This window comes from Hemitrygon akajei, chromosome 6, assembly GCF_048418815.1.
Source record: "Hemitrygon akajei chromosome 6, sHemAka1.3, whole genome shotgun sequence".
Classification (NCBI taxonomy): Eukaryota; Metazoa; Chordata; class Chondrichthyes; order Myliobatiformes; family Dasyatidae; genus Hemitrygon; species Hemitrygon akajei.
This window is the reverse complement of record NC_133129.1, coordinates 7,225,005-7,248,454: the sequence shown is the minus strand read 5'-3', so window position 1 is coordinate 7,248,454 and position 23,450 is coordinate 7,225,005. Positions and strand designations below refer to the sequence as shown.

At 51.4% G+C, this 23,450-nt stretch overlaps 1 protein-coding gene across 2 annotated transcripts in view; it reads left to right on the top strand.

Annotated features, from left to right (window-relative positions):
* lmbrd2b (LMBR1 domain containing 2b) overlaps nucleotides 1-23,450 on the top strand; it is a 63,142-nt gene that overhangs the window by 27,682 nt on the left and 12,010 nt on the right. For both annotated transcript variants that reach the window (XM_073047805.1, XM_073047804.1), the window contains exons 7-12: nucleotides 10,327-10,401; nucleotides 11,704-11,817; nucleotides 13,991-14,174; nucleotides 15,496-15,677; nucleotides 17,482-17,615; nucleotides 20,269-20,374. In XM_073047805.1, coding sequence (XP_072903906.1) covers nucleotides 10,327-10,401; nucleotides 11,704-11,817; nucleotides 13,991-14,174; nucleotides 15,496-15,677; nucleotides 17,482-17,615; nucleotides 20,269-20,374 — 795 coding nt within the window. The remainder of the gene's footprint in view (nucleotides 1-10,326; nucleotides 10,402-11,703; nucleotides 11,818-13,990; nucleotides 14,175-15,495; nucleotides 15,678-17,481; nucleotides 17,616-20,268; nucleotides 20,375-23,450) is intronic.

Genomic DNA, 23,450 nt, shown 5'->3' with positions numbered 1-23,450 from the left:
CTGTAGGCCCGATCCCCTCAGCAAGCCGAGATCAGGTAATTTAACCAGCAGATCTTCGTGAAGGTTTGTTTTTGGGCGATCTCTGTATTGTAGTAGTATCTGGCGATGGTAGATAGTCGCTCTGTTGTCCATGTGCCCTGATCAAAAATTGTGCCTCAATTAAATTAGAAAATTAAATTCAAGTAGCACCAGGTCCGAAAGGCCGTGCTGCGCCGCCTGCTGGAAAACATACCTCATCTTGATGAGACAACCAAGATTTGAATAGCTCAGACTCAGCAGAAAGCAGCTGATTGGGCAATCGAGGTCAGGTGACCAAGCAGTTTGAAAAGCTCAAACAAATAAATGGAAGGGTCGCTCAAGCGGAGCGGCCTGTGGAAAGTGGGTAGTGAGTGAGTGGGCCAGTGAGTGAGTGGAGATTTGAGGCTTTGACTCGAGAGGCTTTGAGGAGAAGAGGTGGAGGACAAGCTTGCTCCCAGTTAGTCTTTACAATGCCTCGTGAGATGGTGATGTGCCTCTCCTGTGAGATGTGGCAGTCTTGGGGAATCTCCCCTCTCCCGCAGAGTCACATCTGCCAGGAGTGCTTGCAGCTGGGCAATCGGGAAGTCCGTGTGAGGAATCTGGAGCAGCAGCTGGATGACCTTCGACTCATAAGAGAAAATGAGGCAGTCATAGATGAGAGATACAGGGAGGTAGTCACACCTAGGCTGCCGGAAGCAGGTCATTGGGTGACAGTCCGAGGGGGGAAAGCGAAGGAGAGTAAACAGGTAGTGCAGAGCACCCCTGTAGCCATTCCCCTGAATAGTAAGTTTACCGTCCTGGATACTGTTGGCAAGGACGACCGACCAGGTGTGAGCCACGGTGGCAGGGCCTCTGGCACTGAGTCTGACCCTGTGGTGCAGTAGGATGGGACAGAGAAGAGGAGAGCTGTCGTCATTGGAGACTCTATAGTCAAGGGAGCAGACAGGAGATTTTGTGGATGTGAGAAGGACACCTACATGGTTTGTTGCTCCCAGGTGCCAGGGTCCGGGATGTCTCTGACCGGGTGCACGACATCCTGGTACGAGAGGGAAAGCAACCAGAAGTCGTGATGCATGTTGGTACCAATGACATAGGCAGGAAGAGGGATGAGGTCCTGAAGTTGAGTTTCAGGAACTAGGCAGAAGGCTGAAGAACAGGACCTCAAGGGTGGCGTTCTCAGGATTGCTGCCAGTACTACGTGATAGTGATGGTAAGAATTGGAGGAGATGGCAGTTGAATGCGTGGCTGAGGAGTTGGTGCAGGGGGCAGGGTTTTAGATTTTTGGATCATTGGGATCTCTTCTGGGGAAGGTGGGACCTGTACAGATTGGATGGGTTGCACCTGAACTCGAGGGGGAGCAATATCCTTGCTGGTAGGTTTGCTAGCATGGTTCGGGAGGGTTTAAACTAATTTGCAAGGGGGATGGGGCCCAGAGCGATAGAGCAGTGAAAGAAGTGCATGGCGTAAAGCCAGATCTAACATATAGAGAGGCATTGAGGAAAGAGAAGCAGAATAAAGGGTGTAAAGCTAGTAAGGTAGAAGGGCTAAAGTGTGTGCACTTCAATGCAAGAAGCATCAGGAACAAAGGTGATGAACTGAGAGCTTGGATACATACATGGAATTATGATGTAGTGGCCATTACGGAGACTTGGCTGGCACCAGGGCAGGAATGGATTCTCAATATTGCAGGATTTCAGTGCTTTAAAAGGGATAGAGAGGGGGGGAAGGGGAGGAGGGGTGGCATTACTGGTCAGGGATACTATTACAGCTACAGAAAGGGTGGGTAATGTAGCAGGATCCTCTTTGAAGTCAGTATGGGTGGAAGTCAGGAACAGGAAGGGAGCAGTTACTCTACTGGGGGTATTCTATAGGCCCCCTGGTAGCAGCAGAGATACCGAGGAGCAGATTGGGAGGCAGATTTTGGAAAGGTGCAAAAATAACAGGGTTGTTATCATGGGTGACTTTAACTTATAACCATATAACAATTACATCACAGAAACAGGCCATCTCGGCCCTTCTAGTCTGTGCCGAACGCTTACTCTCACCTAGTCCCACCGACCTGCACTCAGCCCATAACCCTCCATTCCTTTCCTGTCCATATACCTATCCAATTTTACTTTAAATGACAATACCGAACCTGCCTCTACCACTTCTACTGGAAGCTCGTTCCACACAGCTACCACTCTCTCAGTAAAGAAATTCCTCCTCGTGTTACCCTTAAACTTTTGCCCCCTAACTCTCAACTCATGTCCTGTTGTTTGAATCTCCCCTACTCTCGATGGAAAAAGCCTATCTACGTCAACTCTATCTATCCCCCTCATTATTTTAAATACCTCTATCAAGTCCCCCCTCAACCTTCTGCGCTCCAAAGAATAAAGACCTAATTTGTTCAATCTTTTTCTGTAACTTAGGTGCTGAAACCCAGGTAACAGTTGAGTAAATCTCCTCTGTACTTTCTCTATTTTGTTGACATCTTTCCTATAATTCCTAAAACTTCCCTAATATTGATTGGCAACTGATTAGTTCCAATGGTTTAGACGGGGCAGAGTTAAGTCTGTCCAGGACAGATTTCTGTCACAGTATGTTGACAGGCCGACTAGGGGGAATGCCATACTAGATCTAATATTAGGTTATGAACCGGGTCAGATCTCGGATCTCTCAGTGGGTGACAGATGACAGATCTGGGAGACAGTGACCACCGCTCCCTGGCCTTTAGCATTATCGTGGAGAAGGATAGAATTAGAGAGGACAGGAAAATCTTTAATTGGGGAAGGGCAAATTATGAGGCTATAAGGCTAGAACTTGCGGGTGTGAATTGGAATGATGTTTTTGCAGGGAAATGTACTATGGACATGTGGTCGATGTTTAGGGATATCTTGCAGGATGTTAGGGATAAATTTGTCCCGGTGAGGAAGATAAAGAATGGTAGGGTAAAGGAATCATGGGTGACAAGTAAGGTGGAAAATCTAGTCAGGTGGAAGAAGGCAGCATACATGAGGTTTAGGAAGCAAGGATCAGATGGGTCTATTGAGGAATATAGGGTAGCAAGAAAGGAACTTAAGAAGGGGCTGAGAAGAGCAAGAAGGGGTCATGAGAAGGCCTTGGCGAGTAGGGTAAAGGAAAACCCCAAGGCATTCTTCAGTTATGTGAAGAACAAAAGGTTGACAGGAGTGAAGGTAGGACCGATTAGAGATAAAAGTGGGAAGATGTGCCTGGAGGCTATGGAAGTGAGCGAGGTCCTCAATGAATACTTCTCTTCAGTACTCACCAATGAGAGGGAACTTGATGACAGTGAGGACAATATGAGTGAGGTTGATGTTCTGGAGCATGTTGATTTTAAGGGAGAGGAGGTGTTGGAGTTGTTAAAATGCATTAGGACAGATAAGTTCCCAGGGCCTGTGTCGTCTGCAAACTTGCCAACCCACCCTTCTAACCCCACATCCAGGTCGTTAATAAAAATCACGAAAAGTAGGGGTTCCAGAACAGATCCTTGTGGGACACCACTAGTCACAACCCACCAATCTGAATGTACTCCCTCCACCACGACCCTCTGCCTTCTGCAGGCAAGCCAATTCTGAATCCACCTGGCCAGACTTACCTGGATCCCATGCCTTCTGACTTTCTGAGTAAGCCTACCGTGTCAAATGCCTTACTAAAATCCATGTAGATCACATCCACTGCACTACCCTCATCTATATGCCTGGTCACCTCCTCAAAGAACTCTATCAGGCTTGTTAGGCACGATCTGCCCTTCACAAAGCCATGCTGACTGTCCCTGATCAGACCATGATTCTCTAAATGCCCATTTAGATCCTATCTCTAAGAATCTTTTCCAACACCTTTCCCACCACAGACGTAAGGCTCACTGGTCTATAATTACCTGGACTATCCCTACTACCTTTTTTGAACAAGAGGACAACATTCTCCTCCCTCCAATCCTCCGATACCATTCCCGTGGACAACGAGGACATAAAGATCCTAGCCAGAGGTTCAGCAATCTCTTCCCTCGCCTCGTGGAGCAGCCTGGGGAATATTCCGTCAGGCCCCAGGGACTTATCTGTCCTAATGTATTTTAACAATTCCAAAACCTCCTCTCCCTTAATTACAACATGCTCCAGAACATCAGCCTCACTCATATTGTCCTCACCGTCATCAAGTTCCCTCTCAGTAGTGAATACCGAAGAGAAGTATTCATTGAGGACCTTGCTCACTTCCACAGCCTCCAGGCACATCTTCCCACTTTTATCTCTAATCGGTCCTACCTTCACTCCTGTCATCCTTTTGTTCTTCACATAATTGAAGAATGCCTTGGGGTTTTCCTTTACCCTACTCACCAAGGCCTTCTCATGCCCCCTTCTTGCTCTCCTCAGCCCCTTCTTAAGCTCCTTTCTTGCTTCCCTATATTCCTCAATAGCCCCATCTGTTCCTTGCTTCCTAAACCTCATGTATGCTGCCTTCTTCCACCTGACTAGATTTTCCATTTCACTTGTCACCCATGGTTCCTTCACCCTACCATTCTTTATCTTCCTCACCGTGACAAACTTATCCCTAACAACCTGCAAGAGATCTTTAAACATCGACCACATGTCTATAGTACATTTCCCTGCAAAAACATCATTCCAATTCACACCCACAAGTTCTAGCCTTATAACCTCATAATTTGCCCTTCTCCAATTAAAAATTTTCCTGTCCTCTGATTCTATCCTTTTCCATGATAATGCTAAAGGTCAGGGAGTGGTGATCACTGTCCCCCAGATGCTCACCCACTGACAGATCTGTGACCTGACCCGGTTCGTTACCTAATACTAGATCTAGTATGGCATTCCCCCTAGTCGGCCTGTCAATATACTGTGACAGGAATCCATCCTGGACACACTTAACAAACTCTGCCCCATCTAAACCCTTGGAACTAATCAAGTGCCAATCAGTATTAGGGAAGTTAAAGTCACCCATGATAACAACCCTGTTATTTTTGCACCTTTCCAAAATCTGCTTCCCTATCTGCTCCTCGGTAAGAAAGCTTATGGGGTGTTAGCTTTCATAAGTCGAGGGATAGAGTTTAAGAGGCGCAAGGTAATGATGCAGCTCTATAAAACTCTGGTTAGGCCACACTTGGAGTACTGTGTCCAGCTCTGGTCGCCTCACTATAGGAAGGATGTGGAAACATTGGAAAGGGTACAGAGGAGATTTACCAGGATGCTGCCTGGTTTAGACAGTATGGATTATGATCAGGGATTAAGGGAGCTAGGGCTTCACTCTCTGGAGAGGAGGATGAGAGGAGAGATGATAGAGGTGTACAAGATATTAAGAGGAATAGATAGAGTGTTCAGCCAGTGCCTCTTCCCCAGGGTATCACTGCTCAATACAAGAGGACATGGCTTTGAGGTAAGGGGTGGGAAGTTCAAGGGGGATATTAGAGGAAGGTTTTTCACTCAGAGAGTGGTTGGTGCGTGGAATGCACTGCCTGAGTCAGTGGTGGAGGCAAATACACTAGTGAAGTTTAAGAGACTACTAGACAGGTTTATGGAGGAATTTAAGGTGGAGGGTTATATGGGGGGGGGGGGGCAGGGTTTAAGGGTTGGCACAGCATTGTGGGCCGAATGGCCTGTACTGTGCTGTATTGTTCTATGTTCTAAGATGTTTAATCCTTGTGGGTCAAGTTAAGCAACTGCGAGGGTAAAACAACATTGATGGCAGTTATATACAGGCCTCCCAACGGTGTCTGGGAGGTGGACCACAGGTTACAACAGGAAATAGAAAAGGCGAGTCAAAAGGGCAAGTTTATGGTAGTCATGGGAGATTTTAACATGCAGGTCGATTGGGAACATCAGGTTGGAAATGGATCTCGAGACTGAGTTTGTTAATTGCCTGCAAGATGGCATTTTAGAGCAGTTTGTGGTTGAGCCTACTAGGGGATCAGCTATACTGGATTGGGTGTTTTGCAATGAATAGGTTTAATTAGGGAGCTTAAAGTTTAAAAAAAAAACCCTGAGGAGGCAGTGATCAGAATATGATTGAGTTCAATTTGAAACTTGATAGGGAGAAAGTAAAGTCTGATGTAGCAGTATTTCAGTGGAGTAAGGGAAATCACAGTGGTATGAGAGAGGAGTTGGCCAAAGTAAATTGGAAGGAGCTGCTGGCAGGGATGACAGCAGAGCAGCAATGGTGTGTGTTTCTGGGGAAAAATGAGGAAGGTGCAGGATAGATGTGTTCCAAAAATGAAGAAATACTCAAATGGCAAATAGTACAGCTGTGTGAAAGCTAAAGAGAGGGCAAACAACAAGCAAAAACTAGTGGGAAGACAGAGGATTGGGAAGCTTTTAAAACCTACAGAGAGCAACTAGAATAATTATTAGGAGGGAAAAGCTAGCAAACAATATCAAGGTGGATAGTCAAAGCTTTTTCAAGTATGTAAAAAATAAGAGAGATGAGAGTGGATATAGGACCACTAGAAAAGGAGGCCGGAGAAATAATAACGGGGGACAAGGAGATGACAGATGAACTAAATGAGTATTTTGCATCAGTCTTCACTGTGGAAGATGTTGTAGGGTGTGAGGGAAGAGAAGTGAGTGCAGTTACTATTACAATGGAGAAGGTGCTCAAAAAGCTGAAAGACCCAAGGGTACATAAATCAACCGGACCAGATGAAATGAGAGGGGAAGGGAAGTTAAGGTTGTTGAGTGAATGGGGAGGTGGTTTGATGAGCCTGGTAGTGAGGGTGTTGTGAGATCCAGGCTGGTCCTGTGAGAATGTGCTGAGGGTGGGTGAGGGTAAAGCGGGTGGCCGCTGGCTCGGGGAAGGGTTACAACGGTGGGACTGGATCCAGGGGTCAGGTCTTTGGTCCCTGGTGAGGGTGGGGGCCATGTGGACTAGCACAGCCTGGGTCACTGAATTGTTCCTACGACCTATGAACTCACTTCTTCATCTCTGACACTTGCAGTGTGCCAGAGGCTACTGACCAAGTTAAGAGCCCGTGGTATTACAGGAAAGTTACTGACGTGGTTACTAGCCATGTTACTAACAAATCCATACATCCGTCAAGGTCGCTGCACAGGTTGATAGGGTAGTTAAGAAGGCCTATGGATTGCTAGGCTTCATTAACAGGGGGATTGAGTTCAAGAGTAGAGAGGTCATTTTGCAACTCTACAAATCTCTGGTGAGACCGTACTTAAGAGTATTGTGTTCAATTCTGGTCACCTCATTATAGGAAGGATGTGGAAGCTATGGAGAGGGTGCAGAGGAGATTTACCAGGATGTTGCCTGGTTTGGAGAACAAGTCATATGAAGCAAGGTTAGCAGCGCTGGGACTTTTCTCTTTGGAGCGTAGAAGAATGAGAGGGACTTGATAGAGGTCTACAAGATTATGAGAGGCATAGATAGGGTGGATAGTCAGTACCTGTTTCTCAGGGCACCAATAGCAAACACCAGAGAGCATATGTACAAAATTAAGGGAGGGAAGTTTAGGGGAAACATCAGGGGTAAGTTTTTTTACACAGAGGGTTGTGAGTGCCTGGAATGACTTGCCATGGATGGTGGTGGAGGCTAAAACATTAGGGGTATTTAAGAGCCTCTTGGACAGGCACATGGATGAAAGAAAAATGGAGGGTTATGGGGTAGTGTGGGTTTAGTACTTTTTTTAGGGATTATATGGGTCAGCACAACATTGAGGGCTGAAGGGCCTGTACTGTGCTGTAGTGTTCTATGGTAAGAGCAGTGGCTGATGGGTAGGAGGCAGTGAGTGGGAATAAAATGATCCTTTTCTGGTTGGCTGCCAGTGACTAGTGGTGTTCCACAGGGGGTGGTGTTGGGACTGCTTTTTCTGCTGTATATAAATGATTTATCTGATGGAATAGCTGGTAGAGGGGCAGGTAGTGTTGAGGAAACGGGTATGCTGCAGAAGGACAGATTAGGAGAGTGGGCAAGAGTGGCAAATGAAATGCATTAGTCACCTGCTTCGATAGTAGAGATAAGTGTGCAGAGTATTTTCTAAATGGGGAGAAAATCCCAAAATCTGAGATGCATTTATTTCAAGAGGTCTAGAATACAAGACCAAGGATGTGATGCTGAGGCTTTATCAGGCACCACTGAGGCCTCACCTTGAGTATTGTGACAGTTTTGGGCTCCTCATCTTCAAAAAGATGTGCTGACATTGGAGAGGGTTCAGAGGAGGTTCACAAGGATGATTCCGGGAATTAAAGGATAATCGTATGAGGAATATTTGATAGCTCTGCATCTGTACTCATTGGAATTTAAAAGGGTGAAGGGGGGATCTCGTTGAAACCTTTTGAATGTTGAAAGGCCTGGACAGAGTCGATGTGGAAAGGATGTTTCCCATTGTGGGGGAGTCTAGGACAAGGGGGCACAGCCTCAGAATAGAGGGCCGTCCATTTAAAAAAGAGATGCGGAGAAATTTTTTTAGCCAGAAGGTGGTGAATTTGTGGAATTTATTACCACAGGCAGCTGTGGTGGCCAGGTCATTGCATCATTGCTGGAGAGCTAATAATGGGAGGGGGGGGGAGTGTTGAAATAGTGGGCAAACTAATTAAATATTTTCCATTAGTCCTCACTGTGGAAGACAATAGCAGTGTGGTGGAAGGTCCAAGTGTTGAGGGACATGAAGTGTGTGAAGTTACCATAACTGGATGGAAGGTACTTATGAAACTGAAAGGTCTGAAGGTAGATAAATCACCTGGACCAGATGCTGTACACCCCCAGGGTTCTGAAAGAGGTGGCTAACGCAAATGTGGAGGCGTTAGTAATGATCTTTCAAAAATCACTAGATCCTGGAATGGTTCCAGAAGACTGAAAAATTGCAGATGTTACTCCGCTCTTCAAGAAGGAAGAGAGACAGAAGAAAGGAAACTAAACAGACTCGATTATTAAGGATGAGGTCTCACAGTACTTGGAGGCTGATGATAAAATGGGCCATAGTCTGCTGGTTTCCTCAAGGGAAAATCTTGCCTGACAAATCTGTTGGAATTCTTTGAAGAAATAACAAGCAGGATAGACAAAGGAGAATCGGTGGATGTTGTGTACTTGGATTTTCAGAAGGCCTCTGACGATATCACATATGAGGTTGTTTAGCATGGTGTCTAATTTAAGACTCTGGCTTGGATAGAGCAGTGGCTGATTGGCAGGAGGCAAAGAGTGGGAATAAAGGGAGCCTGCTGGTGACTAGTGATGTTCCACAAGGGTTTGTGTTGGGACGGATTCTTTTTATGTTATTTGTCAGTGATTTGGATGATGGAATTGATGGCTTTGTTGCAAAGTTTGCAGATGATATGAAGACTGGTGGAGGGGCAGGTAGTGTTGAGGAATGAGAGGCTACAGAACAACTTAGGCAGATCAGGAGACTGGGTATAGGAATGGTGGATGGAATACAGTGTCGGGAAGTGTTTGGTCGTGCACTTTGGTAAAATAAATGAAATAGTTGACTATTTTCTGAATGGAGATATAGAAAACTAAGGCACAAAGCACCCCAGGAGTCCTCGTACAGGGTTCCATAAAGGTTAGTTTGCATATTGTCAGTGGTGTGGACGACAAATGTGATGTTAGCTTCATTTCCAGAGGACTGGAATATAAAAGCAAGGATATAATGTTGAGACTTTATAAAGCACTGGTGAGGCCTCACTTGGAGTATCGTGAGAAGTTTTGGGCCCCTTATCTTGGAAAGGATGTGCTGAAACTGGAGAGGGTTCAAAGGAGGTTCACAAAAATGATTCCAGGATTGAATGGCTTGTCATATGAAGAGCATTTGATGGCTCTGGGCCTGTAATAAGGGGAATTCAGAAGAATGAAGGGTGACCTCCTTGAAACCTTTCAAATGGTGAAAGGCCTTGATAGAGTGGATGTGGAGAGGATGTTTCCTATGGTGGGAGAGTCTAAGGGCAGAGTACGTCCCCATTTCCTGAAGTCAGTCACCAGTTTGTTATTTAGATTTTTGATGTGTTACAAAGTGTGTGTGTGTGGGGAGATTGAGCTTGGACTCTAGCATCTTCCCCTCCAGTGTGTCCGTCACCTCAGGCTCAGGATTAGTGAGGGTCACCCTGAGGCCTATGTCAGGGATGGTGTCACCAGGGAGGGTCACCCTGTGGTCAGGGTCAGGGGGTTATCCTAGGGTCAGGGTCAGGATGGTCACCAGGCATTTTGTGTTGCTGCTCAAGATTTCCATTATCTTGTGTTTGTCCATATTCAACCCCCTCTGGAACACATGCCCCTCCTGTTCACCTGCTCCGCATCCTCCACCTTTGCCCCTCCCTCCAGTAACATTGCTGGGTGATGGTATCTGCCTGTGCCCTGTTCCCACAGGAGGTGAGGAAGCTGAATGACACAGTCAAATACAACCACCCCCTGAGGAAGTTTGTGGACACCATTCTCCGTAAGGTGAGTGGGGATATTGTTTGGGGGGGGTGTCACCAACTGAGGGATTGCCTCACTATGTTTCAGGAACTGTGGCGTTCAGCAGAATTACATCAGGGATGAGGATTCAGAGGTTCCAGGTAGATGTTTGTCCCAGAGCTGCTGGTTTTGGGTGGGTGAGGTACGGGGAGCTGCTGGTTTTGGGTGGGTGAGGTACGGGGAGCTGCTGGTTTTGGTTGGGGGAGGTACGGGGGGCTGGTTTGGTTGTAATATACACTGGGAGCTGCTGGTTTTGGGTGGGTGAGGTATGGGGAGCTGCTGGTTTTGGTTGGGGGAGGTACAGGGAGCTGCTGGTTTTGGTGGGGAGGTACCGGGGAGCTGCTGGTTTTGGGTGGGTGAGGTACCTGGGAGCTGCTGGTTTTGGGTGGGTGAGGTACCTGGGAGCTGCTGGTTTTGGGTAGGTGAGGTACTTGGGGAGCTGCTGGTTTTGGGTGGGTGAGGTACGGGGAGCTGCTGGTTTTGGTTGGGGGAGGTACGGGGAGCTGCTGGTTTTGATGGGGAGGTACGGGGAGCTGCTGGTTTTGGTTGGGGAGGTACGGGGAGCTGATTTGGTTGTAATATACACTCGGAGCTGCTGGTTTTGGTTGGGGGAGGTACGGGGAGCTGCTGGTTTTGGTTGGGGGAGGTACAGGGAGCTGCTGGTGGGGAGGTACCAGGGAGCTGCTGGTTTTGGTTGGGGGAGGAACGGGGAGCTGCTGGTTTTGGGTGGGTGAGGTACAGGGAGCTGCTGGTTTTGGTTGGGGGAGGTACGGGGAGCTGCTGGTTTTGGGTGGGTGAGGTATGGGGAGCTGCTGGTTTTGGTTGGGGAGGTATGGGGAGCTGCTGGTTTTGGGTGGGTGAGGTATGGGGAGCTGCTGGTTTTGGTTGGGTGAGGTACGGGGAGCTGCTGGTTTTGGTTGGGGGAGGTATGGGGAGCTGCTGGTTTTGGTTGGGGGAGGTATGGGGAGCTGCTGGTTTTGGGTGGGTGAGGTATGGGGAGCTGCTGGTTTTGGTGGGGAGGTACGGGGAGTTGCTGGTTTTGGGTGGGTGAGGTACAGGGAGCTGCTGGTTTTGGGTGGGTGAGGTATGGGGAGCTGCTGGTTTTGGTGGGGAGGTACGGGGAGCTGCTGGTTTTGCTTGGGGGAGGTACAGGGAGCTGCTGGTTTTGGTGGGGAGGTCCCGGGGAGCTGCTGGTTTTGGGTGGGTGAGGTATGGGGAGCTGGTTTGGTTGTAATATACACTCGGAGCTGCTGGTTTGCTGCATTAGTGAGTGCTGCTGTATGTCAGTGCCCCACAGAGTACCAGGAGAGGATGGGCAGGAATATGGATGACTACGAGGACTTTGATGAGAACACAAACAGCTACCCGAGTGAGAGGAGCTTGGTGAAGCTGCACAAACAGGTGGGTGACTGATGGGTGGCAACGGGGCTGACAATCTGTGGCTTGAGGATCCCTGGGTGGGTGGGGGTTGCAGGGTATTTGGGAATAGGGGTTCCCAGGTCTTTAGGACAGGGGCACAGTGTTGTGGTGGGTGGGGATCCCTGGGTGGGTGGGTGGGGGTTGCAGGGTATTTGGGAATAGGGGTTCCCAGGTCTTTAGGACAGGGGCACAGTGTTGTGGTGGGTGGGGATCCCTGGGTGGGTGGGTGGGGGTTGCAGGGTATTTGGGAATAGGGGTTCCCAGGTCTTTAGGACAGGGGCACAGTGTTGTGGTGGGTGGGGATCCCTGGGTGGGTGGGTGGGGGTTGCAGGGTATTTGGGAATAGGGGTTCCCAGGTCTTTAGGACAGGGGCACAGTGTTGTGGTGGGTGGGGATCCCTGGGTGGGGGGGGGTTGCTGGGTATTTGGGAATAGGGGTTCCCAGGTCTTTAGGACAGGGGCACAGTGTTGTGGTGGGTGGGGATCCCTGGGTGGGTGGGGGTTGCAGGGTATTTGGGAATAGGGGTTCCCAGGTCTTTAGGACAGGGGCACAGTGTTGTGGTGGGTGGGGATCCCTGGGTGGGGGGGGGGGGGTTGCTGGGTATTTGGGAATAGGGGTTCCCAGGTCTTTAGGACAGGGGCACAGTGTTGTGGTGGGTGGGGATCCCTGGGTGGGGGGGGGGGTTGCTGGGTATTTGGGAATAGGGGTTCCCAGGTCTTTAGGACAGGGGCACAGTGTTGTGGTGGGTGGGGATCCCTGGGTGGGTGGGTGGGGGTTGCAGGGTATTTGGGAATAGGGGTTCCCAGGTCTTTAGGACAGGGGCACAGTGTTGTGGTGGGTGGGGGGGGGGGGTTGCAGGGTATTTGGGAATAGGGGTTCCCAGGTCTTTAGGACAGGGGCACAGTGTTGTGGTGGGTGGGGATCCCTGGGTGGGTGGGTGGGGGTTGCAGGGTATTTGGGAATAGGGGTTCCCAGGTCTTTAGGACAGGGGCACAGTGTTGTGGTGGGTGGGGATCCCTGGGTGGGTGGGTGGGGGTTGCAGGGTATTTGGGAATAGGGGTTCCCAGGTCTTTAGGACAGGGGCACAGTGTTGTGGTGGGTGGGGATCCCTGGGTGGGTGGGGGTTGCAGGGTATTTGGGAATAGGGGTTCCCAGGTCTTTAGGACAGGGGCACAGTGTTGTGGTGGGTGGGGATCCCTGGGTGGGTGGGGGTTGCAGGGTATTTGGGAATAGGGGTTCCCAGGTCTTTAGGACAGGGGCACAGTGTTGTGGTGGGTGGGTGGGGGGGGGGTTGCAGGGTATTTGGGAATAGGGGTTCCCAGGTCTTTAGGACAGGGGCACAGTGTTGTGGTGGGTGGGGATCCCTGGGTGGGTGGGGGTTGCAGGGTATTTGGGAATAGGGGTTCCCAGGTCTTTAGGACAGGGGCACAGTGTTGTGGTGGGTGGGGATCCCTGGGTGGGGGGGGGGGGTTGCAGGGTATTTGGGAATAGGGGTTCCCAGGTCTTTAGGACAGGGGCACAGTGTTGTGGTGGGTGGGGATCCCTGGGTGGGTGGGGGTTGCAGGGTATTTGGGAATAGGGGTTCCCAGGTCTTTAGGACAGGGGCACAGTGTTGTGGTGGGTGGGGATCCCTGGGTGGGTGGGGGTTGCAGGGTATTTGGGAATAGGGGTTCCCAGGTCTTTAGGACAGGGGCACAGTGTTGTGGTGGGTGGGGATCCCTGGGTGGGTGGGGGTTGCAGGGTATTTGGGAATAGGGGTTCCCAGGTCTTTAGGACAGGGGCACAGTGTTGTGGTGGGTGGGGATCCCTGGGTGGGTGGGGGTTGCAGGGTATTTGGGAATAGGGGTTCCCAGGTCTTTAGGACAGGGGCACAGTGTTGTGGTGGGTGGGGATCCCTGGGTGGGTGGGGGTTGCAGGGTATTTGGGAATAGGGGTTCCCAGGTCTTTAGGACAGGGGCACAGTGTTGTGGTGGGTGGGGATCCCTGGGTGGGTGGGGGTTGCAGGGTATTTGGGAATAGGGGTTCCCACGTCTTTAGGACAGGGGCACAGTGTTGTGGTGGGTGGGGATCCCTGGGTGGGTGGGTGGGGACAGGTGTCAGAGTGTGGTGGAGGGTGTGATTTTTCCCTGCCCTCATTCCGTGTGTGTGTCTATAGGTGATCTACGCTGTCCAGCGATACCAGCGGACCCGGGTACAATGGGACATGCTGCTCGGACAGGCCTTCCACCTGGAGGATGTGGCGCGGAACCAGGGCAGCACCAGCCGACACTTTGTCCCGGGATTGCAGAGCTGCGAGTCCAGGGGCTGGTTCATGCACTACGTCTACACCCCCCGTGTGGGTGAGTCTGCACCCGGGCCCAACCCTCACCACCAGACCTGACTCCATAACCCCTGTGGAACTCACAGCCCCTCCCGATCTCTGCCCCCAACCACGTGACCCCTGTTTACCATGCGTGCCATGTGAGGAACATGCCAGGTAACGTGCGTCCAGTGTGAGGAGCGTGGCGGGTAACGCGCGTGCCGTGTGAGGAGCGTACCGTGTGATGCGCGTGGTGGGTAACGTGCGTGCCGTGTGAGGAGCGTACCGTGTGATGCGCGTGGTGGGTAACGCGGGTGCCGTGTGAGGAGCGTACCGTGTGATGCGTGTGGTGGGTAACGCGCGTGCCGTGTGAGGAGCGTACTGTGTGATGCGCGTGGTGGGTAACGCTCGTGCCGTGTGATGCGCGTGGTGGGTAACGCTCGTGCCGTGTGATGCGCGTGGTGGGTAACATGCGTGCCGTGTGAGGAGCGTACCGTGTGATGCGCGTGGTGGGTAACATGCGTGCCGTGTGAGGAGCGTACCGTGTGATGCGCGTGGTGGGTAACATGCGTGCCGTGTGAGGAGCGTACCGTGTGATGCGCGTGGTGGGTAACATGCGTGCCGTGTGAGGAGCGTACCGTGTGATGCGCGTGGTGGGTAACATGCGTGCCGTGTGAGGAGCGTACCGTGTGATGCGCGTGGTGGGTAACATGCGTGCCGTGTGAGGAGCGTACCGTGTGATGCGCGTGGTGGGTAACGCTCGTGCCGTGTGATGCGCGTGGTGGGTAACGTGCGTGCCGTGTGAGGAGCGTACCGTGTGATGCGCGTGGTGGGTAACGTGCGTACCGTGTGATGCGCGTGGTGGGTAACATGCGTGCCGTGTGAGGAGCGTACTGTGTGATGCGCGTGGTGGGTAACGCTCGTGCCGTGTGATGCGCGTGGTGGGTAACGTGCGTGCCGTGTGATGAGCGTGGTGGGTAACGCGCGTGCCGTGTGAGGAGCGTGGTGGGTAACGTGCGTGCCGTGTGATGCGCGTGGTGGGTAACGCTCGTGCCGTGTGAGGAGCGTGGTGGGTAACGTGCGTGCCGTGTGATGAGCGTGGTGGGTAACGCGCGTGCCGTGTGAGGAGCGTGGTGAGTAACGCTCGTGCCGTGTGAGGAGCGTGGTGGGTAACGTGCGTGCCGTGTGATGAGCGTGGTGGGTAACGCGCGTGCCGTGTGATGAGCGTACCGTGTGATGCGCGTGGTGGGTAATGTGCGTGCCGTGTGATGCGCGTGGTGGGTAACATGCGTGCCGTGTGAGGAGCGTACCGTGTGATGCGCGTGGTGGGTAACGCGCGTGCCGTTTGCCTTTCCGTGCAGAGTGGTACTGGGAGTGCGTGCTTCGCGGATGGTGTTACCGAGCTCTGGCTCTGGTACTGGCTGCCTTCTCGGTGCTGGTGGTCTGGTCTGAGTGCACCTTCTTCAGCACCAGCCCCGTTCTCTCACCCTTCGCCATCTTCATCAGCCTGGCCCAGTCCACCTACAACTACCTGCACATTCAGGTCAGTGTCTGGAGGATGGGAGGGTCACCTTTATCTATTCAGATACCACACAGGACAGGCTCTTCGGGCTGGGAGAGGGTGTCATGGTGCATGGGGTGTGTTTATTCAGATACCACACAGGACAGGCTCTTCGGGCTGGGAGAGGGTGTCATGGTGCATGGGGTGTGTTTATTCAGATACCACACAGGACAGGCTCTTCGGGCTGGGAGAGGGTGTCATGGTGCATGGGGTGTGTTTATTCAGATACCACACAGGACAGGCTCTTCGGGCTGGGAGAGGGTAGGTAGATAGATAGATACTTTATTCATCCCCATGGGGAAATTCAACTTTTTTTCCAATGTCCCATACACTTGTTGTAGCAAAACTAATTACATACAATACTTAACTCAGTAAAAAATATGATATGCATCTAAATCACTATCTCAAAAAGCATTAATAATAGCTTTTAAAAAGTTCTTAAGTCCTGGCGGTAGAATTGTAAAGCCTAATGGCATTGGGGAGTATTGACCTCTTCATCCTGTCTGAGGAGCATTGTATCGATAGTAACCTGTCGCTGAAACTGCTTCTCTGTCTCTGGATGGTGCTATGTAGAGGATGTTCAGAGTTTTCCATAATTGACCGTAGCCTACTCAGCGCCCTTCGCTCAGCTACCGATGTTAAACTCTCCAGTACTTTGCCCACGACAGAGCCCGCCTTCCTTACCAGCTTATTAAGACGTGAGGAGTCCCTCTTCTTAATGCTTCCTCCCCAACACGCCACCACAAAGAAGAGGGCGCTCTCCACAACTGACCTATAGAACATCTTCAGCATCTCACTACAGACATTGAATGACGCCAACCTTCTAAGGAAGTACAGTCGACTCTGTGCCTTCCTGCACAAGGCATCTGTGTTGGCAGTCCAGTCTAGCTTCTCGTCTAACTGTACTCCCAGATACTTGTAGGTCTTAACCTGCTCCACACATTCTCCATTAATGATCACTGGCTCCATATGAGGCCTAGATCTCCTAAAGTCCACCACCATCTCTTTGGTCTTGGTGATATTGAGACGCAGGTAGTTTGAGTTGCACCATATCACAAAGTCCTGTATCAGTTTCCTATACTCCTCCTCCTGTCCATTCCTGACACACCCCACTATGGCCGTGTCATCAGCGAACTTCTGCACATGGCAGGACTCCGAGTTATATTGGAAGTCTGATGTGTACAGGGTGAACAGGACCGGAGAGAGTACGGCTGGGAGAGGGTGTCATGGTGCATGGGGTGTGTTTATTCAGATACCACACAGGACAGGCTCTTCGGGCTGGGAGAGGGTGTCATGGTGCATGGGGTGTGTTTATTCAGATACCACACAGGACAGGCTCTTCGGGCTGGGAGAGGGTGTCATGGTGCATGGGGTGTGTTTATTCAGATACCACACAGGACAGGCTCTTCGGGCTGGGAGAGGGTGTCATGGTGCATGGGTTGTGTTTATTCAGATACCACACAGGACAGGCTCTTCCAGCTGAGCCGCCCAACAACTAACAATTTAGCCCTCGCCTCATCACAGGACAATTTACGATGACCAATTAACCTGCTAACCAAATGTCTATGGACTGCTGCACCCAGGGAAATCCTTCCTGATCATAGGGAAACTACAGACAGCAGTGGGAATTGAACCTGGCTCACTGGTAATGTGGTGGCGGGCTGGATCCAGAGAGGTGTCACAGCTCGTCAGGGTGGGGGAAACCCGGTGGTTGTGGGTGGGCTTTGCAGGGGTGGTGACTGGAGGTCAGGAGTCGGGCTCTGATGTTGCACCCTCTCCCCATCAGATGGCCTGTTTCATCAGCATCTCCTTCCTGAGCATTTGTATCTACTGGACGGTGTTCCGCATTCGGGTATTTAACTACTACTACCTGGCTGCTCACCACCAGACTGATGCCTACAGCCTGCTCTTCAGTGGCATGTGAGTGTGTGGGGGGACGGGGGAATTACTGACCCCTCTGGCTCTACCCCATCCCCTTCGGACCCACTCCCCTGTGGGTCTGACCCCTCTGGCTCTACCCCATCCCCTTTGGACCCACTCCCCTGTGTGGGGGGACGGGGGAATTACTGACCCCTCTGGCTCTACCCCATCCCCTTCGGACCCACTCCCCTGTGTGGGGGGACGGGGGAATCACTGACCCCTCTGGCTCTACCCCATCCCCTTCGGACCCACTCCCCTGTGTGGGGGGACGGGGAATCACTGACCCCTCTGGCTCTACCCCATCCCCTTCGGACCCACTCCCCTGTGGGTCACTGACCCCTCTGGCTCTACCCCATCCCCTTTGGACTCACTCCCCTGTGTGGGGGGACGGGGGGATCACTGACCCCTCTGGCTCTACCCCATCCCCTTCGGACCCACTCCCCTGTGGGTCTGACCCCTCTGGCTCTACCCCATCCCCTTCGGACCCACTCCCCTGTGTGGGGGGACGGGGGGATCACTGACCCCTCTGGCTCTACCCCATCCCCTTCGGACCCACTCCCCTGTGTGGGGGGACGGGGAATCACTGACCCCTCTGGCTTTACCCCATCCCCTTCGGACCCACTCCCCTGTGGGTCTGACCCCTCTGGCTCTACCCCATCCCCTTTGGACCCACTCCCCTGTGGGTCTGACCCCTCTGGCTTGGCTCTACCCCATCCCCTTCGGACCCACTCCCCTGTGTGGGGGGACGGGGAATCACTGACCCCTCTGGCTCTACCCCATCCCCTTTGGACCCACTCCCCTGTGTGGGGGGACGGGGAATCACTGACCCCTCTGGCTCTACCCTATCCCCTTCGGACCCACTCCCCTGTGGGTCACTGACCCCTCTGGCTCTACCCCATCCCCTTCGGACCCACTCCCCTGTGTGGGGGGACGGGGGAATCACTGACCCCTCTGGCTCTACCCCATCCCCTTCGGACCCACTCCCCTGTGGGGGGGACGGGGAATCACTGACCCCTCTGGCTCTACCCCATCCCTTCGGACCCACTCCCCTGTGTGGGGGGACGAGGAATCACTGACCCCTCTGGCTCTACCCCATCCCCTTCGGACCCACTCCCCTGTGTGGGGGGACGAGGAATCACTGACCCCTCTGGCTCTACCCTATCCCCTTCGGACCCACTCCCCTGTGGGTCTGACCCCTCTGGCTCTACCCCATCCCCTTCGGACCCACTCCCCTGTGGGTCACTGACCCCTCTGGCTCTACCCCATCCCCTTCGGACCCACTCCCCTGTGTGGGGGGACGGGGGAATCACTGACCCCTCTGGCTCTACCCCATCCCCTTCGGACCCACTCCCCGGTGTGGGGGGACGGGGAATCACTGACCCCTCTGGCTCTACCCCATCCCCTTCGGACCCACTCCCCTGTGGGTCTGACCCCTCTGGCTCTACCCCATCCCCTTCGGACCCACTCCCCTGTGTGGGGGGACGAGGAATCACTGACCCCTCTGGCTCTACCCCATCCCCTCTCCATGGAGCGGCTCCTGGCAACCTTCTGTGCTTGCCTTCACCAGTGACCAGTCCAGCGGTGACATGGCGTCCTACCCTGGTTTATCTTCCCAAAGTGCAACACTATGCACTTAGCCATGGTCATTCAGTAGAGAAACAGGTCCATTGGCTCATCTGAGCCAGTCCTCTCTTCTCACTTTTTGCCCATTTCCCTCTAAACCTTTCCTGTCCAAGTACTTTATAAAAGTTGTTAATGTACCTGCTCATTCCATATGCAGATCACCCTCTGGATGAAAACATTGCCCCTCGGGTTCCTATTCAGTCTTCTCTCTCACTTTAAGCCTTTCTCCTCTAGTTTTTGATTACTCAACCAAGGAAACAAGACTCTGCTTTCTCCTTCATTCTCTTCTCCTCCAGTGAATAAAGTCCAAACTTGCTCATCTTCATTCCCTTGAGTCCAAGCAGGATCTTTGTAAATCTCCTCTGCACCATTTCCAACTTACCTTTCCTACTTCAGGGTGACTAAAATGAGCATCTTGTACCAGCTCACCATGACCTCCCAACTCGGTGTCCTGACTGGTGAAGGCCAGCACCCTCCTCCTCCCTGTTTACCTGTACAACCACTTTCAAGGAGCCAGTACTTATATTCCGAGATCCCTCGACTCTGCAAAACTCCGCAGAGCTCAACGGTTCATCATGAAAGTCCTATCTTCATTTGTTTTCCTAAAGTTCAATACCTCACTTAAATCACAAACAAGAGCAAATCTGCAGATGCTTCAGGGTCTTGGCCGGAAACATCGACTGTACTCTTTTTTTTCCATAGATGCTGCCTGGCCCATTGAGTATTTTGTGTGTGACAGCTCAATTAAACTCCATTTGCCATTCCTCGGATCATTAACCCAGCAGATGAACATCCCTCAGTAAATCATCTTCACTGTCAGTAACAAAACTTCTCTGAATTAAACTCCATTTGCTGTTCCCTCACCAACTGTCCCAGTTACAGATATCCTCCTTCACCGTCTGTTGGACCACAAATACCCTCCTCTTTCCTTCCAATCCCTCCTCCCTCTGGGCAGCGGGCTGCTGAATGGTGTGATGTTTCTGACCAGCCTGGCCCATGACACCCGATTTATGACCCTGTTGCCTTGCAGGCTGTTCTGTCGACTGACCCCACCGCTGTGTCTCAACTTCCTGGGGCTGATTCACATGGATTCTGCAATCTCACACCAGGCCCGCGAGCAGACGGCATACACATCGGTGAGAGGGCAGAGACAGGGAATGCCTCAGTGAGGGGGTGGGAGGGAGTCCCCGTGTATGGGGAGAAGGGCCGGAGTTAGCCTGTTGGGGGGGGGGTTTGTGTATGGGTTTTCTGTATATGAGGAGGGGCAGGTTTTCCCTGTGTTTGAAAAGGGGTGGGGATTCTCTGCGTACGAGGAGGGGGCAGGGTTTGTGTGTGGGTTTTCCCTGTGTATGAAAAGGGGTGGGGATTCTCTGCGTACGAGGAGGGGGCAGGGTTTGTGTGTGGGTTTTCCCTGTGTATGAAAAGGGGTGGGGATTCTCTGCGTACGAGGAGGGGGCAGGGTTTGTGTGTGGGTTTTCCCTGTGTATGAAAAGGGGTGGGGATTCTCTGCGTACGAGGAGGGGGCAGGGTTTGTGTGTGGGTTTTCCCTGTGTATGAAAAGGGGTGGGGATTCTCTGCGTACGAGGAGGGGGCAGGGTTTGTGTGTGGGTTTTCCCTGTGTATGAAAAGGGGTGGGGATTCTCTGCGTACGAGGAGGGGGCAGGGTTTGTGTGCGGGTTTTCCCTGTGTATGAAAAGGGGTGGGGATTCTCTGCGTACGAGGAGGGGGCAGGGTTTGTGTGCGGGTTTTCCCTGTGTATGAAAAGGGGTGGGGATTCTCTGCGTACGAGGAGGGGGCAGGGTTTGTGTGTGGGTTTTCCCTGTGTATGAAGAGGAGGCAGGGTTTCCCTGTGCATGGGGATAAGACCTCGACATAAGAACAGAATTAGGCCATTCAGCCCATCGAATCTGCTCTGCCATTCCATCATGGCTGATTCCACTCAACCCCATACACCTGCCTTCTTGCCAGACCCTTCGATGCCCTGACCGATCAGGAAACCATCAACTTCCACCTTAAATATACCCCCGGACTCGGCCTCCACCACAGTCTGTGGCAGAGCATTCCACTGATTCACCACTCACTGGCTAAAAAAATTCCTCCTTGCTTTTCTTCTGAAGGGTCGCCCCTCACTTCTGAGGCTGTGCCCTCTAGTTCTGGATACCCCCACCATAGGAAACACCCTCCCCACATCCACCCGATCTAGTCCTGTCAACATTCGGTAGGTTTCAATGAGTACAGGTCCAAAGTTGCCAAATGCTCCTCATCTGTTAACCCCTTCATTCCTGGAATCATTTTTGTGAGCCTCCTCTGGACTCTCTCCAATGACTACACATCCTTTCTGAGACATGGGGCCCAAAACTGTTGACAATGCTCCAAGGGCGGCCTGACTAGTGTCTTATAAATGCTCAGCAATATCTCCTTCCTTGTAGAAACATAGAAAATAGATGCAGGAGTAGGCCATTCGGTCCTTCGAGCCTGCACTGCCATTCAGTATGATCCTGGCTGATCATCCAACTCAGATCCCTGTACCTGCTTTCTCTCCATACCCCCTGATCCCTTTAGCCACAAGGGCCATATCTAACTTCCTCTTAAATATACCGGTAGCTAATGAACCAGCCTCAACTGTTTCCTGTGGCAGAGAATTCCACAGATTCACCACTCTCTGTGTGAAGAAGTTTTTCCTCATCTCGGTCCTAAGAGGCTTCCCCTTTATCCTTAAATTGTGACCCCTCGTTCTGGACTTCCTCAACATCAGAAACAATCTTCCTGCATCTAGCCTATCCAATCCCTTTAGAATTTTGTATGTTTCAATAAGATCCCCCCTCAATCTTCTAAATTCCAGTGAGTATAAGCCTAGTCGATCCAGTCTTTCTTCATATGAAAGTCCTGCCATTCCAGGAATCAACCTGGTGAACCTTCTTTGTACTTCCTCTATGGCAAGAATGTCCTTCCTCAGATTAGGGGACCAAAACTGCACACAATACTCTAGGTACAGTCTCACCAAGGCCTTGTACAACTGTAGTAGAACCTCCCTGCTCCTGTACTCAAATCCTTTTGCTATGAATGCCAACATACCATTTGCCTTTTTCACCGCCTGCTGTACCTGCATGCCCACCTTCAATGACTGGTGTACAATGACACCCAGGTCTCGTTGCATCTCCCCTTTTCCTAATCGGCCACCGTTCAGATAATAATCTGTTTTCCTGTTCTTACAACCAAAGTGGATAACCTCACGTTTATCCACATTAAATTGCATCTGCCATGAATTTGCCCACTCACCTAACCTATCCAAGTCACCCTGCATCCTCTTAGCATCCTCCTCACAGCTAACACCGCCGCCCAGCTTCGTGTCATCCGCAAACTTGGAGATGCTGCATTTAATTCCCTCGTCTAAATCATTAATATATATTGTAAACAACTGGGGTCCCAGCACTGAGCCTTGCGGTACCCCACTAGTCACTGCCTGCCATTCTGAAAAGGTCCCGTTTATTCCCACTCTTTGCTTCCTGTCTGCCAACCAATTCTCTATCCACATCAATACCATACCCCCAAAACCGTGTGCTTTAAGTTTGCACACTAATCTCCTGTGTGGGACCTTGTCAAAAGCCTTTTGAAAATCTAAATATACCACATGCACTGGCTCTCCCCTATCCACTCTACTAGTTACATCTTCAAAAAATTCTATAAGATTCATCAGACATGATTTTCCTTTCACAAATCCATGCTGACTTTGTCCGATGATTTCACCTCTTTCCAAGTGTGCTGTTATCACATCTTTGATAACCGACTCTAGCATTTTCCCCACCACCGATGTCAGACTAACCGGTCTATAATTCCCCGGTTTCTCTCTCCCTCCTTTTTTAAAAAGTGAGGTTACATTAGCCGCCCTCCAATCCTCAGGAACTAATCCAGAATCTAAGGAGTTTTGAAAAATTATCACTAATGCATCCACCATTTCTTGGACTACTTCCTTAAGCACGCTGGGATGCAGACCATCTGGCCCTAGGGATTTATCTGCCCCTTCCCTACTAACATGTATTTCCCTCAGTTCCTCCATCTCACTAGACCCTCGGTCCCCTACTATTTCTGGGAGATTATTTATGTCCTCCTTAGTGAAGACAGAACCAAAGTAGTTATTCAATTGGTCTGCCATGTCCTTGTTCCTCATGATCAATTCATCTGTTTCTGACTGTAAGGGACCTACATTTATCT